Source organism: Fukomys damarensis, unplaced genomic scaffold (assembly GCF_012274545.1).
Source record: "Fukomys damarensis isolate Sample0158 unplaced genomic scaffold, DMR_v1.0_HiC HiC_scaffold_12, whole genome shotgun sequence".
Lineage (NCBI taxonomy): Eukaryota > Metazoa > Chordata > Mammalia > Rodentia > Bathyergidae > Fukomys > Fukomys damarensis.
The window spans coordinates 7,654,348-7,671,880 of NW_022900924.1; the positions used below are offsets into that span (position 1 = coordinate 7,654,348).

The following is a 17,533-nucleotide window of genomic DNA, read 5'->3' on the forward strand; positions in this document are numbered from 1 at the left end:
GAGATAAAGCGGAAACAAAAAAAAAAAAAAAAAAAAAAGATCCAGAGATGCAGTATGAACAAAGCAGGGTCTCAAGGGGGCTCTCTGAGGTGCAACACACAAAGGTCAGGCTGACAGGGAAGACTGTGCGTGCGTGTGTGTGTGTGTGTGTGTGTGTGTGTGTGTGTGAGAGAGAGAGAGAGACAGACAGACAGACAGACAGGCAGGCAGGCAGGCACGCAGGCAGGCAGGCAGATCCTCAGCTTGTGGGTCTCTTGCGAGGCAGGCAGCGGAACCAATGAGCTAAATCCCCAGCCCCCTATGGGTCTCTCTTGAGGGAAACCTAATTTGGGCAGGTCTTAGAAACCTAGGAAGGAGCTCAGCCAGGAAGGCTGACCTACCTGACCCATGACGTCCTCATCGTAAGACAGTGTCAGGCCCAGGTCAGCGATGTCCCCGTCATAGCGCTAAGGCAACAGAGAGGGGGCAATGTTGAGGTCAAGGAGTGCTACATCCTTGAAAAGCTAACTGTTCCTTCCTTGAGGTGCTGTCGTGGTGGTGTTTACAATCATGCCTCCCACAGCATGAAGGAGAGAAGGCTGCTCACCACCCTGAGGGAGGAGGCTGTGGGTCTCCACCCTGAGAGGGAAGGTTCAGGAGGGACATGAGGACAGGGTAAAGCTGAGCCCAGCTAAGCCCTGGCTTAGCTGTGAGTTCCCACTAGCACCTGGCTTAGTCACCCACCATTCCACACTAACCTTGATGGATGTAAGGTTTTTATAGAACTCTGAGTCCAGAGAAGGAAGCTCATCCACGGAGCTATAGAAGATGCTGTGGTGGTGCCCAAGTAGCTGGCTCAGGAAGAAAGAGGCGAAGGGCACATCCACCACAATTCCCTGAGGGAAAAGACAAGAAACTTTCAATTCCATGATCCAGGATTCTGGCTCACGGATTGGGTCAGGGAAGTTCAGGCTGCAAGGGCGGCCCTGAACACACACTGGCAACTCTAAGCCCCTCTTAAGTTGTTGGTCTGCCCACTATTTAAAAAACCCAACTGAGGTCCACCTGCAGAGCATAGGGGTCATGGGCACAGGCTTTGGGGCCACGCCAGTCTGGGAATGAGACCCCACTTAGCTGCTACTGTCAGGCCAATGCTGTGGGCATTCTCAGCACAAACTTCTCAGTTATAGGAATGCAGAAGCACAACACTGATCCCTGCTAGGCTCTCAGCAGCCATGGGGACAGGTGCCATGGCATAGGGAGAGCACAGAGATGGGGTCTCACCTGGAGGCTGGCAGGGAAGCTTCCAGGAGGAACAGTTACATAAGGGAGGCCTGGAGGGGCACAAGGCCTTTGGGTGAGGACCACTGGTATGCTTCAGGGGTGCGGCTCAGGTCATCCGGCCCCTGCCGTGTGGGGGAGGCGAGTGAGCCGTGAGACCAGAGGCAGGGCCCCGTGAGCTGGCTGCAGTCTGCATCCCATCCCAAGGGCTCTAAGCAAGGAAGTGACAGGTTTGTACTCTATGTAGGGAGTGGACTGGAGGAGACAGAAGGCAGGGACACAGCAGGCAGCTGATGCACCACGGCTGCGAGAAATACAGACAGATGGAGCCGAGGCAGTAGCTAAAGAGTGGAGAAAGGTGCCTGTGGATTGAGAAGGGAGGGCCGCTCCAGCTCTGTGATGGTGGCGCTTCAGAGGTCCGTGAGGCTAACGGTGAGAACACACACCATTCACAGAGCCAGTGTGTCCTTGCTGTTTTCATCAGTCTATGACTGGCTGAGGTAAGGGAAGGGGGCAGACAGAGGAATTCAGAAAAGCAGGAGGCCTCACTTCTCAGTAGCCCACCACAGCTACATGCTTAAAGGAAAAACACAGCATCAGGTAGGTCCTAAATGGTTGGTGATTTTTTCATACCAAGGGCTGAACCCAGGGTCTTGTGCATGCTAGAAAGTTTTCTACCACATCCGCAGACCTGGTCTGTCTTTCTTTCTTTTAAATGGGAATCAGCTGAGAAACTTTCCATTTTGCAGATGAGGAATCAGGAACAGAATAAAATGAGGCTGCGTAAGCAACACCAAGCAAAAGAAAGACTGATATGTGCAAAATCAAGACAGGGCACTTGATTTCACCATGGCTGGGGCCTGAGGCATAGAGGCTTCCAAGAAAGGAACAATGAGCTATCAAAGCATCTGGGCCCGAGGCTGGCCACCTTCCTCAGCTACTGGCTCCTTCTCTTTGGAGGAAGCCCTGGGAAGGGCCCCAGCTCAGGACGTGGGAACTGAGACTCCCTGTAGCTTGTCTTTTTTCTGGGGGCAGGACTCTCAAGGCAGGTTCACTGCCTCCTGGAGAGCCTCACCTGTCCTTCCTTGGCTGCCGATGACAGAGATCAGGAGCTGTGGGGCCCACCCACACACCTTTCATGCTGAGGAACCCAAACGGAGTTCCTTTTAATGACAGGGAGGATGGTAAGTGTCTTCTGACCTGGGATGACCTCGGCGAGGGAGGGCTTCACAGGTATTAGCACATTTGCCACTGATACCAACCTAGCCATGCAGCTTTATTATCCTCACTTTACCAAGGAGGTAAACGCACACGGTCACCTGGCTGGCGAGAGAGGAGTTGGTCTGGACCAGCCGGTATGGGCTGTACCTAACCTTGTTCCCGACTGTAGGCAACTCTCAGGAGCCCCGCTCACTCTGAAGTACTCACTCAAATAACGAAAGATTTAAAAACAGTGGTAGAGCTGTGCTCAGCGTATGTGAGGCCCTGGGCTCCATCCCCAGAACTGCAAAAACCAACCAAAAAACAAAAACCCACACCTGAAACACACAAACTGTCCTCCTAAAATGAGGAACAAGGTTCCCTGTGGCCATGGGGCTCTGGCACATCACTCCTCGCTCAGGTGAGGGCTGGCTGAGGACTCAGGCTGGGCTGGGTTAGTATTCTGCTTCTACCGTCTACCACCAGAAGAGCGCGCTCCCACAGCCTCGACTCGCCCGTTCTTAAAGAACACAGTGGCCCATCACAGGGCTGCCAAGAGGAGTAAACGAGACGACACAGGCAAAGCACCTGGCATTTATATCAACAAATGCTGGTTCCTGTCCCTGGCCTTGATTTTACTCTGATGTCAGGCTGCTTACACCGCTGGGCCTGACCCCATACACGGACACGGACTCAGCAGTGCTGCTCAAGTTTCATTTCATACTCCTGCTCCATATTCCCCAGCGAGCCTACCTCATACACAGCCTTCCCCAGCATCTTCCCCACGAACTCGAAGAGCTGCAGGTAATTCTCGTGAATGTAGGACGTGGGCGAGGGGTACAGCCGCTCATCTCCACTGGTTGTCTGCCAGGCAAAAGGACAGGGAGAGGCAGAGGTTACATGCTTTGTCCTTCTGATACCTCATGTTCTGCGGCCACCAACCCCGCTCACACCCCCTTAGTCACCTTGAACAGATTGAGTGCGGGGTCGAACACCCTCTTGATCATCTCTTCCAAGAACTCCTTGAACACGCCGTCCTGATCAATCCCCGCCTCATCTACTCCAAGGTCATTAACGAACTTTACCCGGATCACGCCCTTCATAGCATGCTGGGAGAGCTGCCGCAGCTGCTCATAGCCATCCTGCCAAGGGCAGAATTACAGCCTATTAGGAACCATGGCCTTGTGCATAATTCAGGGCTCCCTCCCCAAGGACTACCCTCCCCCCGTGGGAAGCTTTCCTGGTGTAATTACCAAATGCGCAAGCCAGGACATGTGAGCACACAAGAGGAGAAAGCGGTTCTCACTTGCTTTTGAATGAGATCCTACTAAAAGGATTCATCTAGGGATGTGATGGCCTTGCTCTCTGGCAAGAGGAGACTGCCCTCAAGAGGACGCAGAGCTGCCAGACAGGGAATCAGACAAAATGAGTCATGACAAGCTCTCAGCCATTAGACAAAAGATGGACAAAACCAGAACAAGATGGATCTCCCGCTCTTTTAATGCTGAGTTATGTTTTAGCTCATGGGGAAAAAGTCAAACTTAAGGAACACTATGAAATGAAAAATCCAAGTATTCCTCACCCCTTAGCTCCTGGTGCCTTTTTCCAGATCACACAGGATCTCAAGAGTCATGCTGGGGTATCAAAGTTATATCCGGAGGACAAGTAGTAGAAAGGTCATAAGGATTCAGGCTAGAAAGATCTACTGGAGGTAGAACAGGTGGATAGAGTACAAGGAGCGGAGCAGAGAGCCCAAGGTACAGGAGCGAGTGCAAGAACAGTGGGGAGAAGCCTTGGCACACCTCCAGCTTGTGGCCAGCTCCTTCAAACGGCCATTTGCTAGCTGTAGCTCAGTGGTAAGGGGCGTGCTTAGCACACACAAGGCTCGGTTTTGATCACTTTATTTTCCCTTTCCAGACTCAACACACACAGCCCCTAGGAAAGAACTTTAGAATTCTGCTAAACTTTAGAGTGTCTCTTGATTATAATCTGTCAAATGCTTCCTAGCTTCCGACTGTCATCCAATGATGTATTACTGGTATTTGGGGTGTCCAAGTTTTTTATTTCTAAGCAGTGATTACAAAAATTGAACAGGACAGAGGCCAGGGAGGAGTCCTTTGGCCAACATGAGAGTCCCCATCACCAGAGTGAAACTGCTATGTTTAGATAATATCACATAGTGAGTTACAAATCAACCTGAATATGCTACTGAGGCCACATCTCCCTTTTAGTCACAAGTGCAGTGCTGTTGTATGTTTTGTTGACTGAATATAGATCATCTCATAGCATCTACCCGCCTGACAGTCTGATCAAAGCAAATGAGCAATCTACCAGTCTGGGCTCTGATTTGTGGGACCCTTGCTCTCTTCCTGCCGTTCTTACTCAGAGATCCAAAGGACTGTTTGGATGGGGCCTCTGAATCTTACCAGGGATTAGGCTCCCACATTAGTGGGAGAAGTCTGAGAACCATTAAGTCAGATGAAAAAAAAAAAAAAATGGAGAAACAGGCTGTCACCAAGCAGCTGAAAATCATTTTGTTGGCATTGTATTGAAGGCAGGTGGAAGATTCCAGTATGTTCCTGAGGGCGTGCAGATTTCTCCATTCTGCTTTAAAGTCACACTTCCCAACCATAATCTTCTCAGCAGAGGTGTGTGGGGCTCAGGGGATTACAGAGGCTGACACATGGGAAGCACTTAGCATGAGCTGGAATTAAAGAATGTTTGTGGAATTTAGATCTCAATCTCGATCAGGCCCATACCAGCCTTTAAAAAGTTGTACAGAGGAATCTGCCCCGTCTCCTAAAATATTTCCTGCCCTTTGGGAGCAGGAGTGGCTATCTGAGAATTATACACATGCCTCTTGGAAGGCAAGTGCAAGCCCAGCATTCCTTTCTCTACTGCACCTTGGTGTGCAACACAGGGAACACTGAGCTAGCAAAGGGAGGCCTGGCTCTATCACTGGTACCCAAGGGACATTGACTAAGAATCTAAATTTCTCTGGCCTCATTTCTGCCTCTGACAGGGTAAGGGGCAACAGATGGGTAAGAGTATGTTGCAGGCTCTTTCCAGTTCTGAAGCCTCAGCCTTGGTTCACTGTTCAGGAGGCAGCTTTTCTGCTGGACTTGGACCAACACCTGTGAGCCTTCCAGAAGCATGACCTTTCACGCTGGCCATGAAACAGGAGGCAGAATACGCACTCAGCAAAAGCTGGGCATGGTGGCTCATGCTTATAGTCCCAGCACTTGGGAGGCTGAGGCAGGAGGATCAGCCTGGGCAACTATGGAGAGATTGTCTCAAAAAATGAAAAGGGCTGGAGATGTATGTAGCTCAATGAGATGGCCCTGGGTTTACTTCCCAGTACTGAAGGGGGAAAAAAAAAAGCCCCAGGACAATTGATGTCAGGTTTTTGATACTCCCTTGTGTTCAGATCAAGCAAAGACCACTGGGCTGTCATTCTAATATCCAAACCATTAGATCACTGAATAAAATGCCCTTCTTTCCTTCCTCTTGATTTAATTTCATGATGAGGTGTACTCTATATTCTCACAGTAAGCAAAAAAGAAAAGGACTTGCCTAAAACTTTGCATACAATCCAGAGGGGTGGGTTTTGTTTTAAGGGGTCAGCCCAGCAGAGCTGGGTTTCTGAGTGATTTCCTATTAGCAAGGCCACTCGAAGAGGGCACTAAGCAACCTCATCACTCTCAGACGACACTACAGGGTACACTACACTCTTCTGGGATGGGTGCTGTCTACATCGGAGGGGGAGTGATGGTGGTAGGACTGAGGCTTTGAGTTACAGGGGAGCTGCATTTGGGTTTGAGGAAGGAAGTGGCAGAAAAGGGAGTTTTACAATACAGTGGGTCTGCTTTTTTTTTTTTTGGTACCAGGGATTGAACTCAGGGCCTTATGCTTGCAAGGCAGGTCTAGCACCACCGAGCTGAGTCCCCGGTCCGAGGCTTATTCTTTCTTTGAATAAAGAGAGGCTGCACACCAGTGGTCTGCAGGTTGAATTCAGTGGGAGTTATCTGACCTTCCAGGTGCCTTACAAAATTAATTAGTTCATAGCACTTGAGTGCCCTTATCCCTACTTTAAAAACTTTATTTCGTCTCGCTATGTAGTCTCAAACCCAGTATGTAGCTCATGATGGCCTCAAACTCATGATTCTCTGCCTCAGCCACCCAAGTGCTGGCACTTATCTCTACTTTTCAGAATGTCAAAAACATCAACTGTTTAACACATGCCATCTTTTCCAACAGCTCCTGGTGTCCATAACTTGGAGTCAGGGGAACTAAAACAAGCTCTCCAGTAAGAAGCAACACCAGCATGGTGTGGCTGTATGTGGGAGATGAAGAGGTGGGGCGAAGGGCTGCTGTCTGGAGCCACGTGCCGGCAGGTGGCTATGCGGCCCTGGGCTGCACTGACAGAACGTGGGACGAGGAGTGGGGGCCAGCGTGGGATACCAGGTCTAAAGAGCAACTGCGGCGAATAAATCAAGCCAAGCCTCACCTGGAATGCAGACTTGCAGCTCAAATGCCAGTGACATTGCTGGCAGGGTCAGCGCAAAATGGGTAGGTTGCGCACTGTCCCCAACCCCGGGAAGGATGTAGCACGACTGGGAGAGCTACCATATGGGACACTCATTTTATTTATTTTTAATTTTAATTAAAAATTAAAAAATTTTTATTTTATTTTAGGGACACTCATTTTACTACGTGTGTTCCAGCAGACTGTAGTCAGGGCATGAAAAATCCTATCTTGGCAGAGCATACTTTGTGATGGGCTCCCAAAGGCCTTGCCACGCACCTCATAAGAAATCAACGTGACATTTTTCTGATATATGGAGATATGCATTTGAGGACAGGGAAACTACAGTGGCAACTTGGTTCACAACTTAATTTGTTCCATGATTCTGGGGAAAAATGGCCACGTTAGGGTTCGTATGTAAAAGATGGTTGTGGTCATGTTTGTCACCTGATGCAGAGTTTGCAAACAAAAGCATCTGTAAACTGAGGCACCACTGTATTTCTACTTTACATGAAGCTGCCATATACTGGTGACTCTGGACACCGGGTGTGGCTTCAGAGGGAAACTTTTCTTGTATCTGGTAAGTTTACAAGGACAAAGACCTTCCAGCTCTGTGTGCGTGGCTCCGCCAGCGTAATGCCCCATTCTACCTGTACCACCTTCGCAGGCAGGGGTAAAGTACCTGCTGGGAAGAGAAGTCTGCACAGACCTGGAAACTGCAGTTGACTTCCTGTCCTCATTTCGGAGAGGCATGAGGAGTCTGATGCTCTAGTCCAGAGACTATCAGGGGCAGAAGAAGACACAGAGGGTCCCCAGTACTAAGGTGTGTTTAACCAAGCAGCTACACATAGTCTCTGGAGCCTTGATTTCAGGGTCATGAGGCCAAGGTGTGAAGAGAACAGTTCAGAGGCAAGACCATCAACTACAGAGCTGACGTGACAGAGCACACTTCTTTGTAATCAGTTTCTGCAGGCCGTGCCACTCACCTCCAACATCCGGGACCGTCGGATAGTAATGTGAGTGACGTGAGGGGAGGCAGAGCTGGTTTCCACAAGCCCCAGTTTTTCTTTCTCCTTGGTAACCATGTTTCGGAATAGGAGAACTCTCTGAAATGAGCAAGGGTAGGGGGAAACACGACGGAAACACAGTTAACAAATGATATTTACATAAAAACCACTCCATAGAATTACTGAAATTTAAGTCTCATGAGATGCAACCAGAATGGGACACCTTGATAGGTGCTGTTGGTCACAGTGTCTTGTGAGAACATTAAACATTTTCAAGAGCACTTCTGGAAATTAGAAATACGGCTGAACTCATGCCAAGGGAAAAGTGCTCCAGCAAAAGTAGTCAAGCTGCAGCCGGAGCCCAGCTAGGAATAATCCAGGAGAAAGTCATTGTTCTCACGCAGTAAATAACCCACCACAGAAACTGGGTGGCATAGCAAGCTACGGAGGGCTTCCCACAGCTGCGCCTGCTTCAGAGGAAATCAAAACTATGAGTTTAAAACACAGAAAAAACTCAGACAATTTTTTCTTGTCTGAAATGAAAAGATGATCTCACAGTACAAAAGTTCCTGGCCTTCCTGTCTGCCTCCTCTATGCCCCAAGTACACCACTGTCCTACTAGTAATATTTTTCGGTGAGGACTTGAATAGGACAGTCTACCCTGGGCCTTAAGACTGTGATGAGGCCTTTACTTTTTTAAGAGATGGGGGTCTCACTGTGATGTCCCAGCTGGCCTCAAACTCCAGGGCTAGAGCACTCCTTCTATGCCAGCCTCTTGAGTTGCAGAACTACAGGCTCACTCCATGGTGCCCAACAAGGAGCCTCTTCAGAAAAGCATGATCCTTTGTACCATCCTGGGCTTGAGAATGAAATCAGCTGAATAAATGCATATGCCAGCCACAGATGCTTTTTTTTTTTTTTTTTCAAATGGGAATCTTCTCTGAAAGTAAAGAGCCTTAGTAAACATAAATAAGAACAGTAAAAATGGCAATAAAAACAATAGCAATAGGATTGACTATGGAAGGGGGAGACTTGCTCACTTAATCCTTATATTAACGGAAGAAAAGACGATTGAAACAGAAGAAACAACTGTCAATGGCCTCTAAGGGAAGGGGGAAGGCATTTGGTGGAGGGACTACTGTTTTAGTGAGGCACCACAAGTTTATAAACAAAGACTGACGTGCTCTGAATAATATCACAAGCTCTGGAAGTGCCAGGGCCACCCAGAAGGGAGAGGAACTGCGGACCCAACTGAGAGGGCTGGTGACGCAGCTAAAGAACAGTCCCACCCCTCCCTTCTACCACAGGAGAGCTGCAAGGGTATTTAAGTCACGGGAGCTGTGTGATGTGTGACTCAACTACTTCCTGTAACCCCAAATCTTTAGCATGATCACTATAAGGAGGGGAGCTTCTTTGAGGAGCATGAGGTGGAAGGTAAGTTTCATATGCAGTCAATCCATTGTGTGCAAGGCAGTTACACAGAAGCAGAACTGCAGGCACATGGTGGTACCAGCCTCCTAGGAATCATGCAAAGCCTAGATCAGGCTCTAGATTCCCACAAGATGTGGAAGAAGCTTAAAGGAAGCTCATCCAGCCTTGAAGGGCTGGGAAAGCCCAACAACTCAGCAGAAATCTGACTAAGGATCATTATCCTCACTCTGCAGATGAGGACACCCTGACTCACCCAAAGTCACACAGCTAGTGAGCAGGGGGATCCATGTTCACTGACAGACCACCACACCACGCAGCCACCCAGCCAGCACCAGCTAGGTCTTCTGAGCTAAATAAGAGGCAAAGACCTTAAATCACAGCTGGAGCATAAACAGGTAGCAGGCACAGAGAACGAAGTACTGTGTGTATGAGTGAGTTAGGGCTGAGGCTTTAAAAAATGTTAAGGAGACTAGGAAAGGTATTGTAAATCACCAACTGGAGTAAGATCAAGGACAAGGGAAGGGCTCGGCCATGAGGGCAGATGGCATAATGGTAATGGTTGAGAGTGAGCTCTTGGCACAGTCCTGTTCACTCGCAGCAGGACCTATGTTAACCCTGTGGCGTTTGGGGGTCAGGTGTTACCACTTAACAATATATATGAAGAGTTTGTAGTATGAAGTATGAAGAGTCTCGTAGAGCAGCTGCAGCCTCCCACTCCTGAGGGAAGTGAGAGGGCAGACACAGGAGAAGCTCTTGTGGACTGCTGTGCAACCACAGGAAGCAGGAGAGGGTCAGGAGATGAGGAGACCCTGTCTCCCCAAGGCAGGGGATTTGAGGAGGCAATGGCAAATAGCCTTGATGGTAATCTTAAGCAAAATTCCCCAAAGGAAAACAAAAAAGGTTAGACTATGGCCGTGACGAAAGACAGTACAAATGAATATGAAAACCATAAACTACTTTGAACCAGTAGTTCACGCTGTGTTCCTCTCAAAGATGTAAAATATCCTTTGGCAACCAACAGTGTCCGTGTCTGTGAACTGTGCATGTACGGAGTAGACTTCAGATTATGCATATGGGAACTCGAAGGCCAACGGACGAGTTCAGGGAAGCACAGGTTCAGGATGGGGAGCCACATTTCATATCAGACACCACCAAACCAGAGGCAGCCCAGGAGATGAGGAGCTGGAGGCTACTTCAAGCAAGCAATCGCCAAGAAACAATCGCTATACTTGGAAAACAGAAGACTCAGAAGGGAAGTCAGAGTTGTTTGTGAACTTCAGGAGACAGTCCTCAGGCTAGAGATAACCATATTTAAGGGCTTGCTGTTCAGGGACCAATGTAGAAGTTACAGAGAATGAGATCAACTTAAAATGAAGTACGCTCTGTCTTTGGAAGAGTACAGCCATAGACAGCCTGCTTTGCAAAATTGTGTGTTTCTTTCTTTCTTTTTAATTTTATTGGTACATTTTAGGTATACGATATAATGACATTCATCATTGGAAATTTGTACCTTTACATAATATATCTTGGTTCTTATTTTTTCCCCATTCTCCCGTCCTCCCTTCAACTCCACCACCCCTCCCTATCTACAAAGACTTTGTTTCCATTTTCCATTTTATCTCATAGTAATTCCATTCCCTTTCCTTTCCCCTAGCCCTTTCTCTTCCCCTTTGCACCTTTTCTTCCTATTTCACATTACCTATTTTGATCCTTATTTACTCCTTTAGTTTCTCACACCAGAGAAACTATTTGGTATTTACGTGTATGTCCTATTTATTTCACTTAAGAGTATTGCCTCAATGTGCATCCATTTAGCTATAAATATCTCCAATTTCTCATTCTTTATGGCTGAGTAGTACTCCATTTAGTGAAAAAAAAAAAAAACCCAAACCCACAGTTTCTTTATCTAGTCTCCAACTGATGGGCAACTGGGCTGTTTCCAAGTTTTAGCTATTACAAACTGTGCTGCTATAAACATGGGTGCACATATATCACTGTGGTATGATTCTTTAATTCTTTTGGAAAGATACCCAACAGGGTCAAATGGGACTTCCAATCCTAGTTGTTTGAGGTATCTCCATCCACATTTTCACAGTGGTTGCACTAGTCTATACTCCCACCAAAAGTGGAGAAGGGTTCTTCTTTCCCCACAGCCCCACCAGCATTTGTTACTGGTTAATTTCTTGATAGCAGCCATTCTTTCTGGTGTGAGGTGGAATCACAGCATTGTTTTCATCTGCATCTCTCGGATGACCAGTGATGTTGAACATTTTTTCATACATTTATCTGCTATTTCTACTTCTTTGTCTGAGAAATGTCTGTTCATTTCAGATGCCCATTTTTGGACTGGATCTTTAAATTTGGGAGGTTTGATTTTTTTAAAAAGTTCTTTATATATTCTAGACAGTAGACCTTTGTCTGAGGAACAACAGCCGGTGAAAATTTTTTCTCACATTGCGGCTTGTCTCTTCACATTGTTGGTGGTTTCTCTTGATGTGCAGAAGCTTTTTCATAAGAAGAGATCCCACTTGTTGATTGTTTGCGGTAGTTCATGTGCAACTGAGGTTTTGTTCATGAAATCTTTTTTCTATGCCAATGTCTTCAAGATTTCTACCTAACCTCTCTTCCAGCTGGTTTAGTGTTTCTGTTTTAATATTTAGATCTTTAATCCTTTTTGGTTTTAGTTTAGTGCATGCTGACAGATATAGGTCTAGTTTTAACCTTTGGCAAGCTGAAACTCAATTTTTCCAGCACCATTTATTAATTTCCTCCAGTGAGGGTGTTTGGCTCCTTTGTCAAAGATGAGGTGGCTGGCTGTGTCTAGAGGTGTTTCTGTATCTTCTAGTCTGATTCACTGGTCCTTGGGTCTGTTTCTTTGCCAGTACCATGCTGTTTTTTTTTTTTTTTAAATCACAGTAGCTTTGTAGTACAGTTTCGAGTTGGGGATTGTGATACCCCCCATCTTGTCTTTATTGCCTAGAACTGATTTTGCTATTCTAGGTCTCCTCTTGTTCCAAATGAATTTTTGGATTGTTTTCTCAAGGTTTGTGAAGTATGCTGCTGGAATTTCAATTGGGACTGCATTGAATCTATATAGCAGTTTTGGAAGTATAGCCATTTTCATGATACTGGTTCTCCCTACCCAAGAGAAAGGGATGCCTTTCCACTTTTTGATATCCTCTTCAATCTCTTTTTTTCAGAGTACTATAGTTTTCAGAGTAGAGGTCTTTGATTTCTCTCATTATGTTGATTCCTAGATATTTCATTTTTTTTGGATTCTGTTGTGAAAGGGATTGTTTCTCCAGTTCCTCTTTTAGTGAGTCTGTTGCTTGTGTACAGGCAAGCTATTGATTTTTGTGTGTTGACCTTGTATCCAGCTACTGAATTTGGTTATTAAGCTAGAAGACTTAATGGACTTCTTGGGGTCTTCCATATATAGTATCATGTCATCTGCAAATAATGACAATTTAACTTCTTTGTTTCCTATCTTTATTCCTTTTGTCTAATTGTTATGGCTAATGTTTGCAAAACTATATTGAACAGGAGTGGTGATAGTGGACATCCTTGTCTTGTGCCTGATTTTATTGTGAAGCATTTCACTTTTTGACCATTTAGTATGATACTGGCTGTCTGTTTTTCATTAAAGGCTTTTATCAGGTTGAGATAGAGATCTATTCCAATTTTTTGTAGGGTTTTTTTTATCATGAATGCATGTTGGGTTTTATTAAATGCTTTTTCTGCATCTATTGATTTGTTTTTTTGAGACAGGGTCTCACTATGGAGTTGAGACTGGCCTAGAACTCACTATGTAGCCCAGGCTGGTCTCGAACTTGCAGAGATCCTCCTGCCTCAGTCTCCCAAGTGCTGGGATTACAGGCATGTGCCACCACGCCTGGCCTATTTCTGCATCTATTGAGATGATCATATGATTCTTGTCCTTGGCTCTATTAATATAGTGCATTATATTTATTGATTTGCATATGTTGAACCATCCCTGCATCTCTGGGATGAATCCCAGCTGTGTGTTCTCATCTGAGGCAGGGCCAGGGGAGTGGTATGTGGGGTGGCTCCCTCAAGGAGGCACTCCAGTAAGCAATTACCCTTAGGACCCTCATTCCTGAGTGTGCTCAATGCAGTAAAAATGTAAACAGCTGCATTATCTGTATATGACTGCATAAGAAGAATGAATAGCAACTCTAAGAATAAAATCACAGTCATAATAGTGTTAGAAAGTAGTGAGAGATTAAGTACCTATGAAAAGTGAGATTTAATTTACAAAAATAGGATTTATGCTCTTTTAAAAAACTATGTCTATTTTGGGGGAAAAAAGAGAGAGAGAGAAAAAAAGCGGACAGGCAAGAAAAGGCACTGGTAGGCTCTCGGGAGCCTCTTCTGAGGCACAGAGAGGTCACGGCAGCCATCAGGCAGTGCTAGAGTGCCTGCTGCTCACCAGGGACAGGAATAATACTTTCTGCACCCTCTGGACACTCTTGCCATGGCAGTTAACCCTTCCCAAGTTTTTCTTATACCCTGGGGATTGGCGCAACACTTTCCTGGTCTTGTTCCTTCCCTGGATTCTTACTCCTCTCCACTTAGCAGCCTTCCCAGTGAACGTATCCCGTGAGCCCAGCCCTCCCCCGCGGTCTGATTCCCTCCTTCGTGTTGGTAAGTGCAGGCAGAAGATCTGGGAGCTGCCCACACGCAGTCTCCCTCCAGTCCCAGCTTTTCTCCTAGGCTCTAGAGCCACCAGGAACCACAGCTACCTCACATCCCACCCACTCAAAGCTGAACTCACCGCCATGTCCAGGACCAGCACGTTTCTATTTCTTTTTCAGTGACAGTGCTCCCAACTCCAGGCAATAATCCAGAAATTACCTCCATTCCCCCTTCCTGGCTCTCTGAATGTCAGTCTCCCAAGGTGTTAGGTGCTAGCTTCTTAAATGCCTTTTGGCTTGATCACTATTCTAGTATATGTGCTGCCAAGGTGAGCACAGCTTGATCGCTATTCGATTCCAACAGCCTCTCCCTAGCGCAGACCAGCTGGCTTTAATGGCTTCTGCTTCTAGCCAGTCTTCTATACTGAGGCCAGAATTATCTTTCTGAGTTGGATGTGTTAGTTCATTCTTATAATCCCACCTACTTGAGAGACCAAAGTCAGCCTGGGCAACTTATTGAGACATTCACACACAAAAAAAGGGGGCTAATGTATAGAATTTGTTTAGCAAGTGTAAGGCTCTGGGTTTAAGTCTTAGTACTGAGGGGAAAAAAAAAAAAAAAAAAAAAAAAAAAAAAAAAAAAAAAAAAAGAATACAGCTCTAACCAGGAGCCTCCTATGCTTAATCTGGTGATAGCTTTTGGCTAAAATCGAAGCTGCTAGCCTTGGTTTCTAAGGCCTTCTTGTTCTAGTTCCTACAAACGGCCTCAGCTCCATCTGACTCCCTCCTGTGTAATCTCTCCAACCACACTGTCTGCCTCCCTTCTCTCTCAGCCTTGGCCTTTAAGTCGTATGCACTTTCGCTTGTGGTGCTCTCTCCGGACCTGTTTCCCTCTGAACCCATGGCACACGTCCCACTGCACCTGAACTGCTGGTTGCCACTGCCTTCTCCATCTCTGCAGCCCTAGCCCCCAATACAGCCTTCCAGGGCAAGACATCACCACTGTATTTGTAAAGTAAGTGATGTCATACATTCATTTCTAGCTGCATTCACAAGGATGAGAGGTCAAGAACCATGAGAAGCAGAACAACACATTAGGAGCCCAGCCCTGAGTGCCACTCACGTTTTTGTGAGGAATGACATGAGGGATGTACTGTAGGATCAATTGGGCACGTTTCCGGTCCTTGTCAAGTTCTTGGAAGAGCACACTAGGTTTGAGATCCCTTAAAAAGAAAGATATGGGTTACAGATTATTAAAACAGAAAAACCACCGGAGGGGGCCAAATCTTGCCTTTGCAAAATTTTACAGGAACCCAGCGATACCTGCTCATTCGCACACACACTGCCCACAGCTGTCGTCATGCTGCAACAGCAGAGGGAGCAGCTGCGACACAGAGTGTCCACAGCACCCAAGACCATCGGGCCAAAGTGTTTTGGCCCTTCTCTGGTGCCAGAGCTTCAGAGCTGACAAGTCACTGACAGCAATGATGACACATCTTTATTTCGAGGGCAGAGGGGTATAGGCAATTGAATCCAGGGCCTTTGCACTGAGCTTTTCTCTTTTTTTTTAATTAAAATTTTGAGACAGGGTCTCAGGAAGCTAAGTTGCTTGAACTTGTGGTCTTCAGAGTGATGGGATATAGGCATGCACCAGTAAGCCCAGCCTGACATGCTCTTAAGTTGGTTTATGCACCGTAACCCCCCACAACAACAACAACAACAACAACAACAACAACAACAACAACCCCTGAAAGCAGTTTTGATCCTAGTCATTCTGCTGATAAACTGCCATGTAGCTGTTACACCCATGACTTGGGTCAACTCAGACCTTCTCTTCTGAGTCTGGATAAGAAATAGCTATAGAGAGTGATCCGGCTTTGTTGCCCTTAATCAACTCTAATCATACTCGTGTAATAGAAGAGTGCTACATGATGCACTCTTACAGTTGTGTCATAGCAAAGCAGCTCTTTCTGCAGGTGGATGGACAGGGTGGAGGAGGAAAGGCCCTCCTCCAAAGGCCAGGACAGAGGCCCCAGCTGCCACGAGCCTCTCCCTACCCAGTGCTTACTTTCTCAGCCAGTGGTCCTCAGGAGCAAAGCGCCTCCTGCAGTCCCGCTCATACAGTACCATCAGCCACCCATGGACAGACTGGAACAGCTCCAAAGTCTCACCCTTGGCATTCTCTATGGAGGAAACAAACAGGGGAGTCACACCTGTGGGAGGGAGGACAGGCCTTGTCTCCTGAGACCCTCAGCAAGTGTAACTCTCTTGCTTTGAAATGTCCATGGAACTCAAGGGATTTAAAGGCCCTATGGGAATGTCCCAAATGTCTACAGGGCCTGGCATCTGTTAGACAATTACTCACACTGCCCTCTACCATACACCACCCAAAGGAGCTTTTACTCTAAGGAGCTCAGTACTGAACAACTGGAAACACTTCAGGAGGTGGACTCTCATCTGGCACACATTTTATTCTCATGGAAATCAACATCAGTAATCAAAAGGACAGCCAGGGTAAAGGGAATCATCATTAATAATCTTTGACACAAACATGCAAATCCTGAAGGATGCCGGGGAGAGTGAGATATGAGACTACTGCAGAAACACTACTGTCGTAAAGAGGTCAGAGGGAGCACAGAATTAAAACTTCCAGTCATATGAATAAATGTACATTTTCTACTAACTTGTAGACAATAAAGCTAAGAACCAGTGGATTTAGCCTCCCTGGGTTCAGCATCAATGAAACAATGGAGGATACCTTTACCTTACCTACAATTCCATCCCAGATCATCTTGAACACAAAGGAATTCAGAAAGGAGGATATGGTGACCAGCTCTTCCAGTTTGAATGAAATTTGTTCTTCATAAACTTCAATGTCATCAAGGATCCTAGGTCAGAAAGTTATTCAGAATTTCTCATTGAGAGAAGGAAAATAATATGCAATCTTACTGTTTCTTAGGGGAAACAAATAATGTTAAGAAGTAAGCTCTACTTTTAGATACTTCAGGTAAAATATAATGCCTGAGATTTGCTTCAGAGAAGTCTGAGAAAGGAGAGCAAAACTGCTGAGCTGGAGATGGCACACAAAGGTTCCTTATTTTATTTGAAATTATCTGTAGTAAAATATTTTTACAGATTAAGGAAGAAAAAAAAAGCTCCATGCTTGTATTTTTCTTACTCATGAAGATCCGTGACACCTTAGTTTATGTTTGGATTCACGCCTCACTGGTGCCTGAATGTGAAGGGCTCTCGACTGAGTCCATGCTTACTGAAAAAGTAGTGGAGCCTTAGTCCACATCTGGGACAGACACTGTGGCACCTGATAGGTATTTATGAATGAATGAAGAGATGTGTCAAAGATATGAATCAATGAACAGGTAAGACACACTCTACCTGAAAATTTACTAAAATCACTCAATACACTTTGGAATTTGACTCACCCTCGGGTTACCTTT

General features: G+C 46.3%; 1 protein-coding gene across 4 annotated transcripts in view; it reads right to left on the bottom strand.

Moving 5' to 3' along the window:
• Window positions 1–17,533, bottom strand: part of Ube3b (ubiquitin protein ligase E3B) — a 53,523-nt gene that overhangs the window by 10,751 nt on the left and 25,239 nt on the right. For all 4 annotated transcript variants that reach the window (XM_010603979.3, XM_033762373.1, XM_010603978.3 and 1 more), the window contains exons 15-22: window positions 16,848–16,966; window positions 16,147–16,261; window positions 15,202–15,301; window positions 7,972–8,091; window positions 3,426–3,602; window positions 3,214–3,324; window positions 738–875; window positions 381–446 (exon numbers count right to left, since the gene is read on the bottom strand). In XM_010603979.3, coding sequence (XP_010602281.1) covers window positions 381–446; window positions 738–875; window positions 3,214–3,324; window positions 3,426–3,602; window positions 7,972–8,091; window positions 15,202–15,301; window positions 16,147–16,261; window positions 16,848–16,966 — 946 coding nt within the window. The remainder of the gene's footprint in view (window positions 1–380; window positions 447–737; window positions 876–3,213; window positions 3,325–3,425; window positions 3,603–7,971; window positions 8,092–15,201; window positions 15,302–16,146; window positions 16,262–16,847; window positions 16,967–17,533) is intronic.